General features: G+C 48.3%; 1 protein-coding gene across 4 annotated transcripts in view; it reads left to right on the top strand.

The window, feature by feature from the left end:
* The window catches only part of sptbn5 (spectrin, beta, non-erythrocytic 5), a 38,224-nt gene extending 15,863 nt beyond the window's left edge, over nt 1-22,361 (top strand). For 3 of the 4 annotated variants that reach the window (XM_044047209.1, XM_044047210.1, XM_044047208.1), the window contains exons 27-79: nt 104-243; nt 1,559-1,658; nt 2,384-2,554; nt 2,699-2,863; nt 2,940-3,029; nt 3,153-3,289; nt 3,384-3,570; nt 3,669-3,778; nt 3,862-3,952; nt 4,508-4,624; nt 4,860-5,017; nt 5,412-5,544; nt 5,743-5,888; nt 5,973-6,087; nt 6,268-6,378; nt 6,710-6,889; nt 6,964-7,167; nt 7,242-7,391; nt 7,564-7,668; nt 8,647-8,835; nt 8,921-9,076; nt 9,712-9,903; nt 9,985-10,080; nt 10,153-10,274; nt 10,436-10,550; nt 10,641-10,754; nt 11,633-11,754; nt 12,289-12,451; nt 12,534-12,722; nt 12,849-12,926; nt 12,998-13,170; nt 13,526-13,616; nt 14,176-14,322; nt 14,441-14,746; nt 14,833-14,921; nt 15,087-15,273; nt 15,793-15,861; nt 15,986-16,129; nt 16,282-16,478; nt 16,563-16,767; nt 16,869-17,048; nt 17,130-17,291; nt 17,357-17,574; nt 17,743-17,932; nt 18,012-18,188; nt 18,745-18,852; nt 18,931-19,980; nt 20,990-21,058; nt 21,122-21,205; nt 21,352-21,443; nt 21,579-21,698; nt 21,782-21,966; nt 22,043-22,361. In XM_044047209.1, the coding sequence (XP_043903144.1) occupies nt 104-243; nt 1,559-1,658; nt 2,384-2,554; nt 2,699-2,863; nt 2,940-3,029; nt 3,153-3,289; nt 3,384-3,570; nt 3,669-3,778; nt 3,862-3,952; nt 4,508-4,624; nt 4,860-5,017; nt 5,412-5,544; nt 5,743-5,888; nt 5,973-6,087; nt 6,268-6,378; nt 6,710-6,889; nt 6,964-7,167; nt 7,242-7,391; nt 7,564-7,668; nt 8,647-8,835; nt 8,921-9,076; nt 9,712-9,903; nt 9,985-10,080; nt 10,153-10,274; nt 10,436-10,550; nt 10,641-10,754; nt 11,633-11,754; nt 12,289-12,451; nt 12,534-12,722; nt 12,849-12,926; nt 12,998-13,170; nt 13,526-13,616; nt 14,176-14,322; nt 14,441-14,746; nt 14,833-14,921; nt 15,087-15,273; nt 15,793-15,861; nt 15,986-16,129; nt 16,282-16,478; nt 16,563-16,767; nt 16,869-17,048; nt 17,130-17,291; nt 17,357-17,574; nt 17,743-17,932; nt 18,012-18,188; nt 18,745-18,852; nt 18,931-19,980; nt 20,990-21,058; nt 21,122-21,205; nt 21,352-21,443; nt 21,579-21,698; nt 21,782-21,966; nt 22,043-22,179 (8,526 nt within the window). In that variant the 3' untranslated portion in view covers nt 22,180-22,361. The remainder of the gene's footprint in view (nt 1-103; nt 244-1,558; nt 1,659-2,383; nt 2,555-2,698; nt 2,864-2,939; nt 3,030-3,152; nt 3,290-3,383; nt 3,571-3,668; nt 3,779-3,861; nt 3,953-4,507; nt 4,625-4,859; nt 5,018-5,411; nt 5,545-5,742; nt 5,889-5,972; nt 6,088-6,267; nt 6,379-6,709; nt 6,890-6,963; nt 7,168-7,241; nt 7,392-7,563; nt 7,669-8,646; nt 8,836-8,920; nt 9,077-9,711; nt 9,904-9,984; nt 10,081-10,152; nt 10,275-10,435; nt 10,551-10,640; nt 10,755-11,632; nt 11,755-12,288; nt 12,452-12,533; nt 12,723-12,848; nt 12,927-12,997; nt 13,171-13,525; nt 13,617-14,175; nt 14,323-14,440; nt 14,747-14,832; nt 14,922-15,086; nt 15,274-15,792; nt 15,862-15,985; nt 16,130-16,281; nt 16,479-16,562; nt 16,768-16,868; nt 17,049-17,129; nt 17,292-17,356; nt 17,575-17,742; nt 17,933-18,011; nt 18,189-18,744; nt 18,853-18,930; nt 19,981-20,989; nt 21,059-21,121; nt 21,206-21,351; nt 21,444-21,578; nt 21,699-21,781; nt 21,967-22,042) is intronic. The other variant, XM_044047211.1, reaches the window with a different exon arrangement.

Raw genomic sequence — 22,361 nt, 5'->3', positions numbered from 1 at the left:
GCTTGGCTCTGATCCGTCCTCATCGTCCACCTACACTGAAAGTGAAGCGGGTTAAATTCACTGTACATGCAGATGAAACGTGTGTGTGTGTGTGTGTGTTTAGGACTCGGTGGACAGTGTCCACAGTCTGTTGGGTCGTCAGGACGAGCTGGACGGTCTCCTGAAGGCTTTGGACCAACGGGTCGATCATTTCAGTGAACGCAGCCTGGAGCTCATCAACCAACAGCACTACGCTGCAAAACAGTAAGAAAACAACAACAACGTCTCACAGTGAGATAAAGACGTCAACATGTGACTTCAACTGACGTGGATTTTAATTTGATGTTTGTAAACCACTCACTCTCCCACACCAAAGCCCAGAGAGAAAATCAGCGATTTTAACATCACACACACAGGAGTTGTTGATCCACTGCTGCCTCCATCCCTAAGTTCTAATGTCTTATTTTAGTAAATTCGGCATCTAAAATTATGTGTTCAGATTGACCTCAGTGACACACAGTGACCACACGAGGCAGCAGAGGGGAACAGCAGCTCCTGTGTCCCCACAGCTAAAATCACTGGCCGTTTCTCAATACATACTTGTGCGTACTTGTGTGTACTTGTGTACTCATGTACACAACGTCATCAGCCTCAGTCCAAGTGCTGTTCCCAAGTAAGCGAACAGCGAGGACGGTTCTCAAACCTGGAAGTGTTCTCGCTCCGCCCATTTTTACCAAGTATGCATCGGAGGTGACTTAAGCGTACTTGGGATGGCCATGTATCCCAGAATACATTTCGGCGGAGCATAGCAGCAGATAATGGAAATATAAATCTGAAATAAATATTTTTTTGTGTCCCGGAACAAAGTTTTAACTTCATTTGAGGCGAGAAATGAGTCATTTAGAATTTAAACATGTGGTTTGTGTATTAAGATCTGAGGTATTTATAGTTTGGCAGCGACATTTGTCGGAGGTGATAAGCTCCGCCTCTGCGGACGCTCGGCGCTCACTGCGCCCGGCACAGAGCAGTGTTACCTCGGCCTGTCCTGATGACATCATGACGTTGCTGTCATTAGATGCTCGTGTGATCCATAGATTTGTTGTTGACGTGTTATTTTGATTTTAATGGAAACTTTTGACCTGACAGTTTAAAAGTTTGTATATTATTAATGTTTTATTTATTTTAACTTTGAATGTTAGATTTATATTAAAGTCGCACGGTCATTGTATCTGTACTTAAAGATAATATGTAAATATTAGATATGAAGAGTAGTATATATTTGTACACGTCATATATATATACTACACTACACGACGCTATTCAATGCTGTACTATATCTATACTATATATTTCATATGTTCATTTATCAACACCGTAGGTGGCGCTAATGAGGCTGCAGCACTTGGCGCCAGCCACCATTCAAACAGCAGAACAATACATACATACTTGAGTATTGAGAAACGGCCACTGATTTTCTCTGTGGGTGGTTTACAAACTTCCGTTTCCTGGCTCACAGTGAGGTAAAGACGTGGACACGTGCTTCCGATATCATAGAATTAAACTGACGTTTGTGTTTCAGCATCAAAGAGAGAAGCAGGAGCATCCAGAAGACCAACAGGAAGCTGAAAGACAGCACCAGGCAGAGGAGGAGTCTGCTGCTGGCCTCCAAGAAATACCAGGTAATATATACATTATTGTTGTTGTTGTTGTTGTTGTTAGGGCCCGAGCCACCAATGGCGGGGACCGAAACGGCACAGAATTTTCCCGAAGCTTGATGGGAAGATGTTATTGACCAAGAGGAGCAAAAAAGCCGTGGCCTCGACTCAACCAGAAGGCAGCCATTTTGATTTTTTGCGTCCATTTCTGCGATCTGCACCCTGTGTAAATGAGTGAACTCTTTCACACGTTTGTTGTACCGACATAAAAAACACGCCAATTTATACGAGACACATCAAAGGTGAAAAGTTGCCTAAAGGTTTTGTGGATTCAAAACAGTGCGGCCACGGCGACCACGGCGTTTTGGCAAATTTTGACCATTTGCCACGAAACAGGAAGTGCCCTATGATCTTGGCACACACTGAGTTCCACCGAATTTCCCGAAATTGGTGGGTAGATGTTATCGACCAAGACGAAGAGAAAAGTTGACCGTAACCGTGGCCTCAAGTCAACCAGAAGTCGTCCATTTTGGCTATTGGACACCAAGATTGAAATTGGCCGACCTCCTTTTGAGTTGAAACCCCGGTTACGGTCGACATTTTTGTTCGTCTCGGTCGATAACATCTTCCCACCAAGTTTCAGGAAATTTGGTGGAACTCTCACTTTTGCCTCTGTAGGGGGCGCCTTAGAGCACAAGTCCGGGAACTACGGCAGTATTGCATTTTGGTTGTTTGTGCTTGTTCTGCAGGAGTTTCAGAGAGACACGGACGAGCTGCTGCTGTGGACGGACGAGAAGTTCAAAGTGGCCGAGGACGAGTCGTACCGCGAGCCCACCGGCGTCCTCCCCAAGCTGAAGAGACACGAGGCGGCGGAGAGCGAGCTGCAGGCCAACCACGTGTGGCTGGACACGCTCCTCCAGGTCAGCACTTCACTATCGTAACTTTATTTATGCAACAGAAAATAAAAAAAATCTCAAAACGCAGCAGAACAAGAGAATATGAATAAAAGCAATAGACCAGGTTTAAATCAAATATGATGTGTGCGTGCGTGTGTGCGTGCTCAGCTGGGACAGGAGATGCTCCATGAAGAGCATCACCAAAGTCAGAGCATCAGCAGGAAGATGTCCCAGCTCAGCAGCCGCTGGAGCAGACTGCAGGACAAGATGGCCGACAGAGGGGACAAACTGAGACAGGCGGGACAGCAGGAGCAGCTGATGGAGCTGCTGCAGGTGAACAGCTGACCACACCACCCGCAGCCGCTCAGTAACTCTCCCAATGACTCAATCACTGTCTGTGCTTCGCCAGGACGCCAACGGGAAGATCCAAGCCATTCAGTGGATGCTGAACAACGCCGCCAAAGGTCACGACCTGCGCTCCAGTCGACAGCTGATGAAGGTGAAGACGGTCGTCCCTTCAAACCAGGTGTTTTAAAATAGTTTGGTGTGAGGTTTGTGTTGTGAGCTCCTGTGTGTGTGTGTGTGTGTGTGTGTGTGTGTGTGTGTGTGTGTGTGTGTGTAGGAGCATCAGCAGCTGGAGATGGAGGCCAAGGAGCTGGCGGAGAAAATCAACTCCATCATCAGCAGAGCCAAACACCTGGCCTCCAACCACTTTGACTCTCACAGGATCCTGCAGGAGACGGACACTTACCTGACCCTGTGAGTGACCGGGGGAGACACTGGGCGGAGCTAACCATCCCTGACTGTGGTGAAATGTAGGAGGACATTGATCATTGAGCTCTTTGTGCTGCAGGTTCAAATCCCTCCAGAAGCCTCTGGACCTGCGGCGAGCTCAGCTGGAGGCGGCGGTGCTGCTGTTTGGGTTCTACCACGATGTAGATCTGGAGCTGAGCTGGATCTGTGAACACCTTCCTGCCTCTGGGTCCACGGGGTACGACAAGTCTCTGTCTGGAGCCATCAGTCTGATGAAGAAACACAAGGTACTGATGATGATGATGATGTTATTGTTCATTTAGAAACGATTGTCTCAAATAAAGACAAAGCCCTGGTTTTTAATGTTTTGTGTGTTCTTACCCAGGACTTACAGGCGGAGGTTAACGCCCACAGGAAACACCTGAACTACATATTGGAGAAGGGGCGGAGCCTGGCCAAAACCAGTAAATCAGAGGGAGAGCAAGTTCTCCAGAGGTGTCTTTGTCTTTGTTTTGTGTTTTTTGATCTAAACAGCCACAGACCTTCGTCTAATCCTTCAATTTAACATGTGTTTGCAGGTGCAGCCATCTGACTGCAGAGTGGGAGGAGCTTGAGGAGGCGTGCCACAGGCGAGCAGCTCACCTCAGTAAAGCCATCACCAGAGAACAGGTGCCTCGAGCTGAAAGTGAAGTGGTTCAGTCATTAAAACCATTATTCAGAAATAAAAGAAATATTAATTCATTGATCGATTCTGAACATAGACATAGTTCATTTTGTCTATCTCACTCAAACGTTCATTCTTTTCTCCTCAAATGGCAACAGAAAATATCCAATAAGAGAACAGTTAAAGTACTGGGTGGATGAGCACTATCAATAAAGTCTGTACCAGAGTTTACCCGAACCTTCTGTTTTTGAAATGTGACGGGATTCAAACTCGACACTGATGAAAAGTAGTTTTTGTCAGCCAGAATAACTTTATCATGTGATTCATGCTTTTATTTCTACTCGCCTACATTGTTGCAATGTCCTTTATACGGGGGGCAAATCAAGCAATAATGAATTGCCTCCAGCTCGTTCACACACACACACACTTCTTGTTTTTAAATCCCACATAAACCACATTTATTTCCGTTGGCTTTCAGGTGTGACGAGCCCTCTTAGTGTTGATTTGCGCTGCACCCTGTGCTTTATAAATAAAGTCGTGTGTGTTGGGTGTGTCTCCAGCTTCTGTTGGACTGTTCTGAGCTGGAGTCCAGACTCACAGAGTCCATCAGCCTGGTGAACACTGACGACTATGGCAAAGACCAGCTGGCCACCCTGAGTCTCCTCTCCAAACACCAGGTACAACTGCAGCCACAGTGACCCCGGGCCTCGGGGGGTTCCCTGTGGGGGGTTCCCTGTGGAACGCCACATCAAACTTAAAGGAATAGTCAAACCCACTTTTTGTTATTTACCAGAAAAATGGCCTCACAAAACAATTAATACTACATTTAGACAGTAAAACAAAACTCAAGACGGCAGTAACGGGTTGTTTTTTAGTGTTGTCTGAAAAGCGTGCGTGTGTGTGTGTGTAAAGGTGCTGCAGGGTCAGCTGGAGGTGCTGCAGGTGGAGGTGGAGGAGCTGGGAGACCAGGTTGCGCAGGCGGTTCAGGACTGGGGTCTGCAGGAGCTCAGCAGACCCTACAGCCGCCTGAGTGGACTGAACCAGCAGCTGCAGCACCAGGCTGCTCTCAGGTGGAGTTCACATTCAGTTTAGCCTCATGTTAAAGGGATCGTTCAGTGTTTTTCAAAAAGATCTGTGATTTTAACGTCACACACACACACAGGAGTGGTTGATCCACTGCTGCCTCCATCACTGAGTTCAAATGTCTTATTTTGTCACTTTGGCATTTGAAAATCTTTGTTCAGATTGACCTCAGTGACACAAAGTGACCACACAAGGCAGCAGAGGACCAGCAGCTCCTGTGTCCCCCCCGCCAGCTAAAATCACTGCTTTTCTCTCTGGGCTTTGGTGTGGGAGAGGGAGTGGTTTATATCTGGGTCCTCTGTGTTCAGTTGTTTTGGTTTTCAGATGATCTCTTATAAAGATCTATCTGTGATCCTAGTGTCTGCTTGTGTTTCCTCTTAGGGGTCAAAGGTTAAAGGAAGTCCTCCATCTCCATGAGTTCAGACGGGAGTCTTCAGAGTTGGAGGAGTGGATGAAGCAGCAGAGACAGGCGGCAGAGTGTCAGGACCTGGGCAATGACTACCAACATGTTCAGGTTCCACCGCTCTCCCTTTAGAACTCGCTGAGATCTTTACATTTACTGACTGAAGGCGCAGTCGACACTGACGTCAACTATTAATCACTTTGAGGCTTTTTTGTTTTCTGATTTTTCAGCTTCTGGTTTCTTTTCTCCGTGTAACAAAGAAATCATTACAACTGAATCACTAAAGTCACAACTGTGTTTTTTGGGCAGTTGCTCCGCGGGAAGTTTGACGGTTTCCTGAAGCAGCTGGAGGTCGGAGAGGAGCGACTGCAGAACTGCAGTGACGCGGCCGCTCGCCTCGTCCGCAGCAAACATCCACAGAGCGCCGCGGTCAGAGACGCTCTCCACAAACTCAGGTTCACTTCTTTCTTTTTTTATTATCAGTGAGCTCGTTTTTCCACTCAGCCTTCATCTGAGCTGTGTCCACTGTGGCTTTGCAGTGCATGCTGGGAGGAGTTGAAGGGCGTGGCCAGAGAGCGTCGGGATCAGCTGCTCACAGCCGAGGAGTGTCACCGCTTTTACCAAGAGCTGATGGACGCGCTGACGCTCATCCAGGTTCAACCCACTGCTTTCACTTCACTCGCTTTACGTTCATGTTAAAAGTCCCGCTGTAGTCAGACTGTCAACAAGACTAAGACCATAGTCTGATTAAACTGACTGTAAATGTGTGTGTGTGTGTGTGATTGTGTGTGTTAATGCTTCTCTGTCTGTCTGTCTGTCTGTCGCCCTCTGCAGGAGAGGAAGAAGAGTATCCCTGACGATGTGGCGAAGGATCTACGAGGAGTGACGTCCCAGCTGAGGAAACACGAGGCTCTGCTGCACGAGCTGGCCACCACAGAGCAACAGGTGCAGATCATCAATCCCTGATCAATGTCACAAATTTAAATCATTCATAATGTTTGTGTGTGTGCGGGTATTACTAATGTTGTGGGGACCTAAAACTGTTTACACAGTCACATTATGGGGACTTGTCTTCCTTGTGGGGACAAAAATCAATTGTCTTTGTCCCCACAACGTAAATGACTACATTTTAAGGTGAAGATATGTTTTAAGGTTAGGTTGAGGTTAGGGTTAGGGTTAAGCCAGTAGTAATTGTGGTTAAGGTTAGAGTAAGTCTCCAGGAAATGAATGTAAGTCATGAATGTCCAACGTGTGTGTGTGTGTGTATGTGTTGTAGTTGCAGGAACAGCTGGACGCCGTCAACCCCATCCTGGACCTGTGCACACCTCACTTGAGGCTCCGCCTCCAGGACGTGCAGCAGGAGGTGGTGGAGTGGTGGGAGGAGCTCCGTCTCCACACTGAGCAGAGGGAGGAGGAGCTTAAATTAGCCTGTCAGCGTTACCTGTTCCTGAACACGGTGAGGACAAACGCGGGGACTGAAGAAGAAACTTGCGTCTCACCTTCTTCCTCTTCTTCCTCGTTCCCCTCCAGGTGCAGGATTACTTCCTGTGGAGCAGTCAGCTGATTGGAGCGATGGCCGCCGAGGAGAGCATCAGCGACGTGGCCACCGCCGACCTCCAGCTCGCTCAGCACCAGCAGCTGTGGGCGGAGATGGAGGTCAGACAGGAGACGTACCAGCAGGCTGTGGACGTAGGAGAAGAGCTGCAGGCGAGGGACACAAGCCACCGCGCGGAGGTGAGGACGCCTGCTGGAGGGACAGAGCTGTTACAGGTGGTTGTCGTGGAGAAGCTCATCTGTCCTGATTTCAGGTGCTGGAGAAGCTGGATGCTCTGCAGGTGGAGCGTGACAAACTGGAGGAGCGTTGGAGGAGGAAACAGAGCTGGTTAGAAACCGTTTACGTGGAGCAGGTCTTCTACAGAGACGTCAGCAGCGTGGACAAGATCTCCAGCTCTCAGGAGGTACCTTCATCCCATCAGTGTGGTCCTCAGAGAACATGAAAGAAGCAAATATTATATCTATGTAAATCTGTTCATGAATGGAACCAAAGATATCAATTTTTTGTTTTGCTGTTGTGTTCATGTCTGCTCATCATGTGCTGACCAGTGTTGGCTAAAACAAAGCATTGTGCAGGTTCTGCTGCAGAACAGCACTCTGGGAAACACGGTGGACGAGACGGAAGGTTTGATCAAACGCCACGAAGCTTTTGAGAAGCTGCTCAACTCGCAGGACGACAAGGTCTGTGGCATCTGTGCGTCACATGTTTAAGAGTTCACATGTTTAGACAGACAGACAGACAGACGACTTAATTAATCCCTTTGGGAGGTTCTCTCGGGGAAATTAACAGCTCCAACATCCACACACCGCACTGTTAAAATTCACACTTTACAGGAGACCAGAAAGAGAAACACCCCAGGTACCATACACCATACATGTGTATGTGTATATATATATATATATATATATATGTATGTATATAGCATTTTTATCTTATTTTATTATATTTTATTCTATATTGTATGGTGTATGGTACCTGGGGTGTTTCTCTTTCTGGTCTCCTGTAAAGTGTGAATTTTAACAGTACAACTGTTATATATAACAGTATATATATACATATACACACATACATAGGTACACACATATACACATACATATACATGTATACACACACCTACAGTTACCCCGTATTGCCCAGGGTTTTATTGCACATATTATTATGAGTTTTTGTTGTGGTTATTGCACATTTCTGTGAGTTGTGATTATGGACAGTTGTTTGTTTAGTTCGTACTGTTTGTTTTGTTTTGCCCTCCTCCCCCCCAGTGAGGAGTTGTACAGTTTGATGGCCCGGGGGACAAACGAGTCCCCCAGCCTGTTGGTCCTGTACTTTGGCTGCTGATGACAGTGTGCAGAGGGTGGCTGGCATGGTCCAGGATGCTCAGCAGTTTGTCCAGAGTTTTTCTCTCTGCCACTGTCACCAGAGGGTCCAGCCTCATTCCTGCCACCGAGCCGGCCCATCTGATGAGTTTTTCCAGTCTGTGGAAGTCTGCCTTAGTTGTGCTCCTGCCGCAGCACACCACAGCGTAGGAGAGAACACTGGCAACCACAGACTGGTAGAACATCCACAGGAGCTTCTTGCAGATGTTAAAAGATCATAGCCTCCTCAGAAAGTACAACCGGCAACCAGTTTAACATCTCCCCTCCCTCTGTTGCCTTCAGCTCTTCTCCCTGAAGGACCTGGCTGAGCAGCTGAAGAAGCAGCTGAGCCCAGAGAAGAGTGGGCGTGTCCGAGCCAAACTCAAAGCCCTCCTTCAGAAACGGGATAGGATCAAGGAGCTGTCAGTCAAACGCAGGGAGGAGCTAGAGCTTTCCAGGATGTTGTGCATCTTCGGTCGCGATGTTGCTCAGGTGATGGAGGACAGACGTCTGTCCGGCTGTTTCTCACAGTGTGTGACGTGTCATGTGTTCACGCGTGCTTCTGTCCGTGTGTCAGGCCGAGGAGTGGGTTTCTGAGCGGAGGCACAAGATGGCGGAGGATGAGAAAGTCGACCTGAGCAACCTGCAGACCAAGATGAAGCTTCTCCAGAGACACCAGGTGTTTGAGGCCGAGATCCTCGCTCACAGCGAGATCATCGGCTCTGTGCAGCAGGTGAGAAGAGATTATACACGGCATGAGACGAGATTAGACGCGCCGTGAGACGAGATTATACATGACAGGAGACGAGATTATACATGACAGCAGAAGAGATTATACATGACAGGAGACGAGATTAAACACGACATAGGACGAGATTAAACACGACATGAGACAAGATTATACACGACACGATTACAAATCGACATGAGGTGAGATTATATAACATGGGATGAGATTACAAACGACAAGAGAAGAGATTACAGACCAACATGAGATTATAAATGATGAGATGAGTTTATAAGTGACATGAGATTATGAACGACATGAGGCAAAAGTTTAAATGTCATCAGACAAGATTATAAATGACATAATCATTTTATTAAAAAGATGAAATGAGATTACAAATGACATGAGAGAGTTAATAATAAATTCAGGACAAATGAGATTAGATGATGAATTAATGAGAGGGTGAATCAGATAAAGTTATTAATGAGATGAGACAATAATGACATGACGACGAATGAAGAAATGAGATCATGAATGAGATGAGGATAAATAACATAGTCTGAAGACCGAAGTTAATTGTGAGCAATGAAGAGAATGAGAAGAAACACAACGATGATTCTCTGGTGGTTTTGTGTCCTCAGGCTGGAGAAGAACTGGTCTCCCTTCATCACTCAAGCTCCAAGGAGGTGAAGAGGCGCATCGCCGCTCTGCTGCTCCACTGGGAGGAGCTAAAGAAGGCCATGGCCTTGCGAGGGAAAGCTCTGGAAGATAACCGAGACTTCCTGGAGTTCCTGCAGAAGGTGGAGGAGGTGGAGGCCTGGATCCGATTCAAGGTAGGAGGTGGTGGAGGAGGAAGAGGAGAAGAAGTCCTTCAGTCCATGTGAAACAAAGTGTGGACCTGGTCCATGTTTCAGGAGGTGATGGTGAACGTAGGAGATGTTGGCGAGGACTACGAACACGGAGTTCAGCTCCTGAAGAAACTGTGCGAGTTTAGAGGAGGTGGAGATGGGGTGAGTGTGGGGGTAAGAGGAGTGTGGGGCAACTAGAGACCGGGTTAAATTAATGAGATGGTTCATCTGCAGGAGGCAACGGTGGACGACGCCCACGTCACCGCCATCGACAGACTGGCGTCCAGACTGGAGAAGAGACAGAGCGGCAACGAACTGGAGACTGTCCGACGGCGGAGACGACAACTCAACGACAGGTAAACATCATGAGTGACATGAGATTAAAGGACATTATATGGGATTATATATATTTAAAATGACATAAAAATAGGAGATTAATAAATGAGCAATGTTATTAATAATATAAAATGAGATTACACATGACAGGCTTTTCTTTCTCCTTTATCGTCTTCTTCAGGTGGAGCAAGTTTCACGGAGACCTGAGCTCCTACAGGAGGAAGCTGGAGGAGGCGCTGGTGGTCCACGCCTTCATCAGAGAGTTGGAGGAGGTCAGGGACAGAGCCAACGAGAAGGTCAGCTGTCCCTCACAACTGTCACGTCTCCATGGGCGTCGCACGTGTCCACACGTGGTTTTAAAATGAGCTTTGATCCACGTGGTTTAGATGCTGCTGCTTCAGAGTCACGACTGTGGGTCTGATGTGGAGAGTGTGGAGAACCTGATGAGACGCCACGAGGAAACAGAGAGGGAGGTCGGGGTCATCCAGGAGAGGTCAAAGGTGACAGTATTTTTGAAAACTTCTTCTTCTCGCTTCTCGCCACTACGGATTATCTACCCCCAGCTTGTCCTCTCTCTTTTGTCCCCTTCTGTTACCCCAACTGTCATGACCCTTCTCTGTGGTCTTCCACTTTTCATCATTAACATCCTTTGTCCAATAGACCGCTGGTCCCCCAACCTGATCCCCTGTCCTCGCACATACCAAGAGAATAAAGTGAATAATTACAAACGTTTTATTCTTCCTAATCTCACAGTGTATGTGGATAAAAACTGTCCTGTGTTGCATAAACACTGGACAGTAGCTCTTGTTTTCTTTTTTGATAGCGGTGAGTCTCTGGTACTTGTTGCACAGATGCTGACATCATCAATGTGATCGGTTATAGTCTCTAACTGACCTGATGAGACCTGACTACGCAGTCATGGTGACATTGTGACTTAAGTATTGTGATATATCGTGATCATATGGTTAATTAAATATTGTGATCTCGTGTGTGGGTGAAGTAAACACTCATCTCATTATAAACACTCATCTCATTTCATGACTGTACTGACGCGTTTATATGAACACAGGTTCATAGCTTAATGAATTTAAATGTGGACCAAAAAATGGGTTTTAATTCGGGTGATACCAAGTTCTGATTATTCAAACCCAGCAGACACGACTCTGCACCCCTTCCCGGGGGAGGCTTGGACCCCAGGTTGGGAACCATGGCAACAGATGACCAAACCACCTCAACCTTCACTCTCTGACTTTATCTCCAAACCATTAAACCTGAGCTGTCCCTGGATAATAATAAACTAATGATAATAACAATAATGATAAAGGAAATGGTCGTCGCAGAAGACGTTTAACAGTAAGTCTCCTTCCTGTGTGTCCAGACTCTGGAGACGGAGGCATCGGTTCACCTGAGGGCTTCATCAGTGATGGACGACAAACTGAAGAACAAACGGAAGGACACTCTGAAGACTCTGAAGACTCTGGACACACAAGTAAAACACCGGTGAGACTCATCCTCCTCGCCTGTGTCGTGACAGAATATCAGCTCTGAATATGTCTCATAAATAATATGTGTATGTTTTATTTATACTTTATATCCTGATATAAAGGAGATAAATGTGGATATAAAGCTGCACACGGGTTGTTTCTCTGGACTCATGAAAAGCTTGTCAGTGACAGAACACTGTAAAATACACTCAAATAAACTGTAAATACACTGTAAAATACACTCAAATAAAATACACTAAAATAAACAGTAAATACACTAAAATAAACAGTAAATACACTAAAATAAACTGTATATACACTAAAATAAAATACACTAAAATAAACAGTAAATACACTAAAATAAACTGTGAATACACTAAAATAAACTGTAAATACACTGTAAAATACTTTATGGGATGTTTTGGCTGGTTAGAGCTTAAATCAACAGCCTGTGATTCAGGACAGTGGATGGAGGACATCCCTCGGCTGCACACTTCAGAGGATCCAGAACCTTGATTGAGGCTCATCTTTAGTAACCATGTTTGTTCAGGAAGGAGAAACTGCATGAAGCTCACCAGCTGCAGCTCTTCAGAGCCAACCAGCGCCTCCTGCTGGAGTGGAGCGTCAAACAGAGCAGCGAGTTGGCAGAGAAAGGTCTGCCCAAAACCAGAGCCGAGGCCGACCGGCTCATCCTGGAGCACCAGGACTGGAGGGTGAGAGTTTACCACAGGTGACCACAGGTGACCACAGGTGACCACATCAGACCTGTGTGTAACCTTGAACCTGTGTGTGTAGACGGAGATCCACGCCCGCACAGAGCGCATGGACTCTGTTCGGGACTTTGGTCTGGGTCTGACCCGGTCTGGTCACAGGTCAAAGGCAGAGATCCAGAAGTGTCTGATCCAGCTGGAGGAAGCTAAAGCTGAACTGGACCGAGCCTGGCTGACCCGCAGCAGCACGCTGGAGCAGGCCCGGACCCTGCAGGTGAGTTTACACACACACACACACACACACACACACACGTTTACTTACATAATTAATAAAGTCAGATGGTTGAAGGTGTTTGTGTGTCGGTGTGGGCGGAGTCTAACCTGTGTGTGTGTCCTGCAGGTGTTCCTGGTCTCAGTGGAGCAGTGTGAAAGCTGGCTCAGCAATAAGGAAGCGTTCCTGTCCAATCAGGACCTGGGGGTAAAGATGGTGTGTTGTTGTTGTGTTTGTGAACGCGTAGACGGCGTTTAATCCTGTGTGTGTGTTTTCAGAGCTCGCTGACACAGGTGGAGACTCTGCAGAGGAGACACACTCAGTTTGAGGAGGCTCTGGAGGCTCAGGTGGAGCAGCTGGACCAGGTGGAGAAACAGGCTCAGAAGATGATCCAGCAGAAACACTACGACGCCGACAACATCAGAGCCAAGAGCAACGTGCTCGCCGCCAGGTAACAATGGTTCTCGTCTTCAGGGTGAATCCAGGCCACAGCAAAACCACCACAAACTAATGCTGCTTTCCCACGACATGGTCCCAGCTCGCCTCGCCTCTACATGGTTTGGTTTGGTTTTCCAAGACTTCACAGCTCCTCCTCCTCTGTGTGGGTGGAATCATCATATCACTGTGGTTTTCTCTGCGACACAAACACAAACACGTGACATGTAAAGCAGTTTTGGGTGAAAGTGAATCATTAGTTCAGATGACTTGACAGAATGGTTCACTAAACAAGGCCAGCATCTGGATCAGGTTCCAAACCAGTTTGCAGACGTTAAACATGAACATGTGTATGTCATGTGTGTTTGTAGGCGGAGTCAGCTGCAGCAGCGGAGTCGACGTCGTCACAAAGATCTGGATCAGTCACTGCAGCTGCAGCAGTTTTTATCCAGCAGTTACCAGGTGCTTTATTTTACTGTTACTACTGTGCTGTACTCTACTGTACTATACTGTGCTCTACTGTACTATACTGTGCTGTACTCTACTGTGCTCTACTGTACTGTACTGTACCGCGCCGTGCCCTACTGTGCTCCACTGTACTGTACCGGTACTGCGCCCCCACTGTACCATACTGTACCGGTGCCTTACCGTACCGTACTCATACCGGCCTCCACCGTACCATACTGCGCTCTGATTGCCACAATTGCAAGCCACTGTACTGTACCATACCTCGGGAAGGCTCTCACTTCGTACTATATCACTATATTGTACTGTGCTCTACTGTACTATACTGTACTGTGCTCTACTGTACTGTACTATACTGTACTGGACTATACTTTACTCTACTGTACTCTATTGTACTTTACTGTACTCTACTATACTTTACTGTACTTTGCTCTACTGTACTTTACTGCTCAGAAGTATTTGGTGTAACTGGTCTGTTGCTGTCTGTGTTTTACACCCTGTGTGTGTGTGTGTGTGTGTGTGTGTGTGTGTGTGTGTGTGTGTGTGTGTGTTTCAGGTGTGTGTGTGGCTAAATGAGCGTAATGCTGTGGCTTTGGATGAGAACTGGAGGGAACCAACTAACCTTCAGGCCAAACTGCTGAAACATCAGAGCTTCGAGGCTGAGATCCTGGCTAACCGCTACAGAGTGGACACACTCACCAAGGTGTGTCTGTGTGTCTGTGTCTGTGTCTGTGTGTGTGCGTCTGTCTGTCTGTCTGTCTGTCTGCATGCATAGTCTCACAGTGTGTGTAATTTCAACCTGATGTGTGTGTGTGTTACAGGAAGCAGAGAAGCTGTTGTCCGTGCTCGGTTCAGCTGACGCGAAGGTTGGATCTCGTCTCAGAGAGCTGCAGGACAGCTGGGACGTCCTCGTCCACAGCTGTCGGGAGAAGAGGACCCGGCTACAAGAGGCGCACCAGGCACTGCAGTTCCAGCGCTCACTGGACGACGTGGAACAGTGCGTCTCGTCCGTGGAGACGGAAGTGTCCAGCGAGGACAGTGGCAGTGACCTGCCGTCAGTTGTCAGACTGCTGAAGACTCTGCAGGCTCTGGAGGACGAGGTGGACGGACTGCGAGACAGAATCCAGGTCCTGAATCGTCGCAGCGCCACAGCCGGGACCCCGTCCACCTTGTTTGTGTGTTTTTCTGACATCACTCTGTTGTAATTCATCAGGGTCTCATGGATACAGCCAAGACTTTCCACTCTGAGGGAAACTTCCTGGCCGAGGAGATCCAGACCAGAGTGACTCACACCATCAACAGGTCTAACATCGCACGTCCACGTCACTGTTAATCCTGTCAAATCTGACCTGCCTCGTATGAATTGTTAAAAACACACACAGAAATGTTTCCTGGTGTGGGACAGAAGAATGTAGTCCCATTTAATCATAATCTCATCTCATGTCTTCGTCGTGTGTGTGTGTCCAGGTACAACGGTCTGTCGGAGCCCCTGCAGAGCCGCAGGGAAACCCTGGAGGCCTGGCAGGTTCTGTTCCAGTTCTACAGAGACCTGGAGGAGGAGTTGGCCTGGATCAGAGACCGACTGCCCTGCGTCTCCGCTAAAGAGTGGGGGAGCTCACCGAGCGGCACCGAGCAGCTGCTGCTCAAGCACCAGGTGACCTTTGACCCTGTGGGTCGCCTCACAAAATGCATCGGTTCTGCTGCGGTTAATGAAACCTGTCGCTCTCTTTACCAAACCCCATAGAGAAAATCAGTGATTTTACCTGCAGGGACACAGGAGCTGCTGGTCCTCTGCTGCCTCGTGTGGTCACTTTGTGTCATCAACGTAAATCTGTGGGAGAGTGAGTGGTTTACAAACTTCAGTTTCCTGTTTGAAAAGTCGGTCTCACAGCCAGATAAAGACGTGAACATGTGACGTAGATATCGTAGACTTAACCTGTTTTGTTTTTATTAATTTTTTCTCCTTAAAACTGAAGTTTGTAAACCACTCACTCTCCCACACCAAAGACCAGAGAGAAAACCAGTGACTTTAACATCACACACACACACACACACACACACACACACACACACACACACACACACACACACACAGGAGTTGTTGATCCACTGCTGCCCCCATCACTAGTGAGTATTTTTTCTGACATCACTGTAAATGTGTTGTTTTTTTCAGGCTGTGATGCAGGAGATCTCAAGACACACGTCATTGGTGCAGGCGGTTGAGGAGGCGGGGCATAGTTTGGTGAGGATGTGTTTAATAAATTTATGTACTGTGATATATATATCTATATATATATGTATATGCATATATATATATATATATATGTGTATATATATATAGATGGTGATGTGTGAAACCTCCTCAGGTGAGTGGTCGTCACTTTGCGTCTCATGATGTCCGCGAGCGTCTTCAGGAGCTGAAGCTTCTCCACGAGGAGCTGACGACGGCGGCGGAGACGAAGGAGAAGGTCCTGCAGGGGGCGCTGAGCATCCACACCTTCCTGTCTGAGGTCATTTAAACTCACATGTTCTTCTCTCTTCTCTTCTTTCTTCATCTTTCCTCATGTTTTTATTTCATAGTTCTTTCTTTATCTTAGTTTTTTCTGTCTTCTGTGTGTGTGTATGTGTGTTTGTGTGTATGTGTGTATGTGTGTGTGTGTAGGTCTCAGAGCTGCAGCTCTGGCTCCAGGAGCAGCGAGCTGCTGTGGACTCTGAGGATTGTGGGCGGAGCGAGGAGGCGTCGGCAGCTTTGCTGAGGAGGCTGGACTCTGTGGATGTGGAGCTGGAGAACCAGAGGAGGGCGCTGTTGAGGCTGCAGGACAGTGGCGCGTCCCTGCAGCAGCTCTCACATCCTCTCAGGTACAAACTCTTTGTCTCACACTCATGCACTTTTATTCTGAAAATCTTATTAAAAAAGATTCTCTCCTTATGTGTGCGTCTCAGTCACCTGGTCTCTGAGTCCCTCCTGCTCGTCTCTGAGCTCTTGGACACCGTCCTCAGACTGTCTGTGTCTCGCCGCGCCTCTCTGGAGGACCAGCTCCGTCTCTACGTGTTTGAACGAGAGGCCAGAGAACTACAAAGATGGCTGATGTCCAAGAAGACGGCGGCAGAGTCCGAGGACTGTGGACAAGATCTGGAGGACGTGGAGGTAAAAGTCCAGAGAGTCACATTCAAATTCTACCAAGAACTGAGGTCTTTACGCATCCTCTCCTGTTTCCTCTCCTCTTGTCTCCTCTCCTCCATGGTCAGGTTTTGCAGAAGAAGCTGGAGGTTCTGGTGTTGGAGGTGTCAGGTCTGGGTCGCAGCAGACTGAGTGTGGTGCAACAGTTGGGTCGAGGGCTGCGTCGGGACGGCGAGGCGCGCAAGATAGACGAAGCCGTCAGCAGGATGTGGGAGGAGCTTAACGGCAGCATCAGGACCAGGCAGCAGGTGAGACAACGAGGACGCTCAGGTGTGGATGTGAGAGGACGTTGGGGGTGGGGCTAACATTTCTGCTGCTGTGTTGTTCAGAACCTGCAGGGGGCGAGAGAGATCCATCAGTTTAACCACGACGTGGACGAGCTGAAGGCCTGGATAGCTGAGAAGGAGGCGGTGCTGGACTCAGAGGACCAGGACCAGGACCTGGACCTGCAGTCCATCCAGACTCTGCTGAGACAACATGAGGCTCTGGAGGTGACACCTTTTACACGTACAAGTTCACACACACACACAGTATGATTTACTGCTCTGGTGTTCAGAGGGACCTGCTGCTGATCTCTGAGGAACTGAGCAGGAGGAAGGAAGAGGGCGGAGCTTTGAGTGGACGCCGCCCTCGCTCGTCTCACTCGGTGTCTCAGAAGCTTCAGGAGCTGGACGTCTGCTGGACACGCGTCCACGACAAAGCCTCACAGCGCCGCCACACACTGGACCGAGCCGGACACGTGCACAAATACTTCTGTCTCTGGACAGAGCTCATGTAAGTCTGCCTCAACAGCGCCCCCTGTCTGCTTTCAACCAGGCATCCCACTGCCTGAAGCTCCACCCTTAACATATAACAGAAGTCGCAGTTAAAGGTCCGCTATTTATTCAAGAAATGTGGTAAAAGTGTAGTATTTATGTAGGAAATATACTATTTATGTCGCAGGGCATGGCTGAAGGAGATGCTGTCTCTGATGCGGGGGGAGGGGCAAAGCGTGGAGGGCGTCGACCTGGAGCACCTCATCGAGAAACACGACGAGCGCCACGCCCACATCGAGCGGCAGCTCAAAAAATCATGCGCTGTGAAGGACGAAGGGTGGCGACTCGTCGGGGAGGGGAGTTTCATGTCGCGGGAGGTAACAGAGACGCAGCCACGCCAGAACCTGTTCACCACACAGGAAATGGCGTCTGGCAGTAACATCCTCCCTCCTGCAGGTGGAGCAGCGACTGAGCAAGCTGGAGGAGCTGGAGACGCAGGTGGTGCAGGTGTGGGAGGAGACCAGGCTGTGGTACGAGGAGGAGCTGGAGATCTCGCTCCTGCAGAGGGAGCTGGAGCAGGCGGAGCGATGGCTGAGCTCGTACGAAAACACGCTGACGGCCGACGACTACGGAGTAAATATCACAAACATAATTCAGAGCAACTGTACTCACTGATTTGATCCACTTCATAAAAGAAGTCTTCGATATCTACGTCACATGTTCACATCTTTATCTCCCTGTGAGACAGACTTTTCCAACTTTGTAAACCACTCACTCTTCCACACCAAAGTCCAGAGAGAAAATCAGTGATTTCACCTCGCAGGGACACAGGAGCTGCTGGTCCTCTGCTGGTCCTCTGCTGCCTTGTGTGGTCATTCGGTGTCACTGGAATAAAACTGAATGTAGGATTTCAAATGCCACACTCACAAATGAAGACATGTGAACGTAGTGATGGAGGCAGCAGTGGATCATCCACTCCTGTGTGTGTGTGTGTGTGTGTGTGTGTGTGATGTTAAAATCACTGTTTTCCTCTATGGGGTTTGGTGTGGGAGAGTGAGTGGTTGTCTGTCTGTGTCTGTGTCCTCTCGGCAGCAGGGGGCGCTGCCTGTGTATCAGTACCTCACACTTTAAGTCTCCCTTAAACAATCATCAATATCTGGATGAGATGACGGTGATGTTTGTGTTCCAGGACACTGTCTCTGATGTCCAGGAGCTGCTGAAGAGGCAGGAGGACCTGGAGGCCATGATCCAGGCTCAGAGCGAGCGCTTCCTCAAACTGCAGAAGAAGAAAACACAGGTGGGCGGAGAAATCGTGCTTTCAAAGACTTAAATGTTGCTCCGTTTAAAGGCTGATATCCTTTTATTCTTTTGTCAGAGGGAGAAAAGACTTGGTCTCCATGGAAATGAGGAGGACAGGAAATGTCCGGCCCGAGTCTCGTCCTTGAGGAGGAAACCGTCAGATCCAAAGACGCCGCACAGACACATTGTCCACCGAGTCAGGGTGTCCACACAGGAGGAGAAACCCTCTGCTGGTCCACCATGGAGTCCATCTGTGAGCCCAGAACCAGGTCCTCCGAGACAAATGAGTCCCAGCAGGAAGATGACGGCAGAAAGTCCTCCTGTTAGTCCCAGCACCCGTCCAAATGTGAAGACCCGGAGACACCGACCCCTCTCCCCCTCTGCTCAACCAACCGTCATATCCTGGTCTAAACGGCTTTCCGAGGAAGATGGTAACCCTGAGGGAAACCAGCTTTCTGAGAGGTCATACCCTGAGGAAGACCAGTATTCCAAGGAAATCAGGTGTCCAGATCATCATTTCCCAGAGGACCAGCGTTTCGAGGAAGACCAGCATTGTGAGGAAGTCAAGCATCAAGATGATCATTTCCCAGAAGAGGACCGGCGTTTCAAGGAAGACCAGGGTTCTGAGGAAGTCAGGTATCCAGATGATCATTTCCCAGAGGATCAATGTTCCAAGGAAGACTGGTGTTCCGAGGAATACCAGCATTCAGAAGATCATTACCCTGAAGAAATCCCTCAGTCCAGCTCGAAACCTCCTCTTGCTCCGAAGCCCAGAATCTCCTCCACTCGACGAAGGTTCAGACGCCGCTACGATCCTGCCAACCAGTCAGAGAAACCACCTGACTCGCCACCTCCAATCAGACGGCTTGTTCCTCCAACTGACCCGCCTCCACCGCCCGTTGCTCCGCCTTCTGTGAGAAAGCGACTCAGCAACGTGGATTTACCAGCGTGTGAACAACTCGCCTCCACGGCTCCACCTACTGATGAACAGGTCACGTCAGCTGAACCAATGAGGACGGACCGTGTGGATCCACCTGACGTCTCTCCTCCAACCAGAATGTTCCCTCCAACTCCTGCAAGGCGACGACGCTTAGAAGATCTACGCGAGGAACTGCCCGCAGCTGAGGTAACGGCACATAAACAATTCAATTCAATGTTGTTTGTATATACATGATCTCAAGGCTCTGTACATAGACGACATGAAGGAGAGCAGAGAAACACAACAGTTCACACAATGAGCAAACACTAGAAGAAGAAATCTCTGACAGAACCAGGTCATCAGCCTCCACCGGTTGGGGTGAAAGGAAAGGTGGGGGACAGAAAGGGGGGAGAGAAAGGACAAGAGGGAGATGAAGTAGAGACAGAAGAGAGAGAGAGACCAGGAGCAGATACACAACAACTGTATCAGGTTACAAGTTTATACAGTTAATGATATCGACTTTTAATTATAGCACAATAATAATGGTGATGATATGTATGATATGGATAACCTCGAAAACTGGATCTGGATCCTGCAACCTTCCAGGTTTCCCTGAACCAGCTCTAACTATAAGCTTTATCAAAAAGGAAAGTTTGAAGTCTAACTTTAAATACAGAGAGAGGCTCCGCCTCCCGAACTGTCATTGGAAGCTGGTTCCACAGGAGAGGAGGAGCCTGGTAACTGAAGGCTCCACCTCCCATTCTGGTCTTACAGACTCTGGGAACCACAAGTAAACCTGTATGTTGTGACCTAAGTGGTCTGTTAGGGTGATACTGTAAGACTAGGTCTTTCAGGTATAACAGTCTGCAGTGTCACCAGAAGGTGGCAGTGCAGACACGGTTGATGAGGGTAAACGAAGAGGAGGAAGAGGAGGTGTAAACGGTCTCCTCGTCTTCTGCTCATCGTCTCCTGGTCGTCTCGGGGCGTGGAGTGGCTCAGTGGTTAAGACCGGTACCCTGTGTGCGAAAGACATCATGGTCGCAATGGTCGCAAGTTCGACCCCCGGCTGATTGTACTCAATTCCATTGTAAGTCGCTTTGGATGAAAGCGCCTGCTAAATGACATGTAATGGAATGTAATGTGTTCTCGTCTTCTCCTCGTAAATGTTTTTTTCAAAGTGCTTTTTTATCATCACCGTTGTCACATTCACACACAGGTGACTGCAGTACAGCCACTCAGGATGCAGGGGGCGCTGGAGATCAAAGTGAAACAGGCAGGAGTCAAGGTGAGGCCCCAAACACAAGTCTGGAATTTTCAGAAAGCAGTTGATGATGATTTGCTGCTGCAGGGTTTTGACCACTGGGAGGAGCTGTTTGCTGTACTGGAGGGAGAAACACTCAGCCTGTACAAAGACCCAGCAGCAGCTGCACAGGTACCAACCTAAACTAAACTATACATATACAAACTATATATAGATATATATATATATCTATATATATCTATCTGTGTATGTGTGTATATATTTATATATGTATGTACTGTACGTGATGATGAGATTGTGTTGTTGCACTTCCACAGAGGACCACCAGGTGGCCTCCTATCAACATGGTTGGAGCGGTGTGCAAAGAGAACCCGTTCTTCAGGAGGAAGGAGAACACATTCAAAGTCATGTGAGTGGCCGCTTCACAGGAAGTTCTACTAAACTCAAGTTCTCTCAAATGTTTTTGTCCCAACAGTTTGACCTACGTCGCGTAACATTATGTTAATATGTGCATCAGGATCATGACAAAAGGCTTTTATTTCAGACTGGAGGACGGAAGTCACTTCCTGTTTGCTGCGTCAAGCAGAGAAGTTCAACAGCTGTGGACAAAGGCGCTGCAAAACCAAGGAACTGAAGAGAGAAGCAGTGACTCTGACGACTCAGGGTGAACACACACACACACACACACACACTCACTCACTCACTCACTCACTCAAAAAACCCTGTGATTGGTGCTTGTTCGTTCAGGAGGGCGTCGAGTCTGGAGAAAGTGACCGACGCTTGGGACAAAACGTCCTCGTCCGAACCAGTGGACGGACGCACTGAGAGCCTGGAGAGACAGTCGTCCTCTGAGGGACATCCTCCTCCCAAACCTCCGCACACGTACTACGACAAACATCGCTATCCCCGCTGCGGTGAAGTGCCGTGCTCAGGTGAGGCCACGTCCACTTCCTGCTCATTCCCTCCGAACCTGAGGAGACGTTTCACTTATCATTTGTTTCACTGCAGGTTTACAAACTCCGCCTCCTTCTGTAGCCCCTCCCACTCCACTGGACAGCCAGGCCCCGCCCACTCTGGCTGCCCAGGTAACAGACGACAAACCAAGGAAAGGTCGAGTTTTTCGGAAGTTTTTCGCCAAGAAATGACATGTGATCTGTGACATCATCACCACATGACACGTGTGACCTGTGACATCATCACCACCTGACAACTGACACCTGTGACATCATCACCACCTGACATCTGTGACCTGACATCATCACCACCTGACAACTGACACCTGTGACATCATCACCACATGACCGCGTGATCATCACCACCTGACAAC

Source organism: Solea senegalensis, linkage group LG16 (genome assembly GCF_019176455.1).
Source record: "Solea senegalensis isolate Sse05_10M linkage group LG16, IFAPA_SoseM_1, whole genome shotgun sequence".
Taxonomy (NCBI): Eukaryota; Metazoa; Chordata; class Actinopteri; order Pleuronectiformes; family Soleidae; genus Solea; species Solea senegalensis.
The sequence above is the reverse complement of the archived record's forward strand: the minus strand, read 5'-3'. Positions and strand labels throughout refer to the sequence as shown.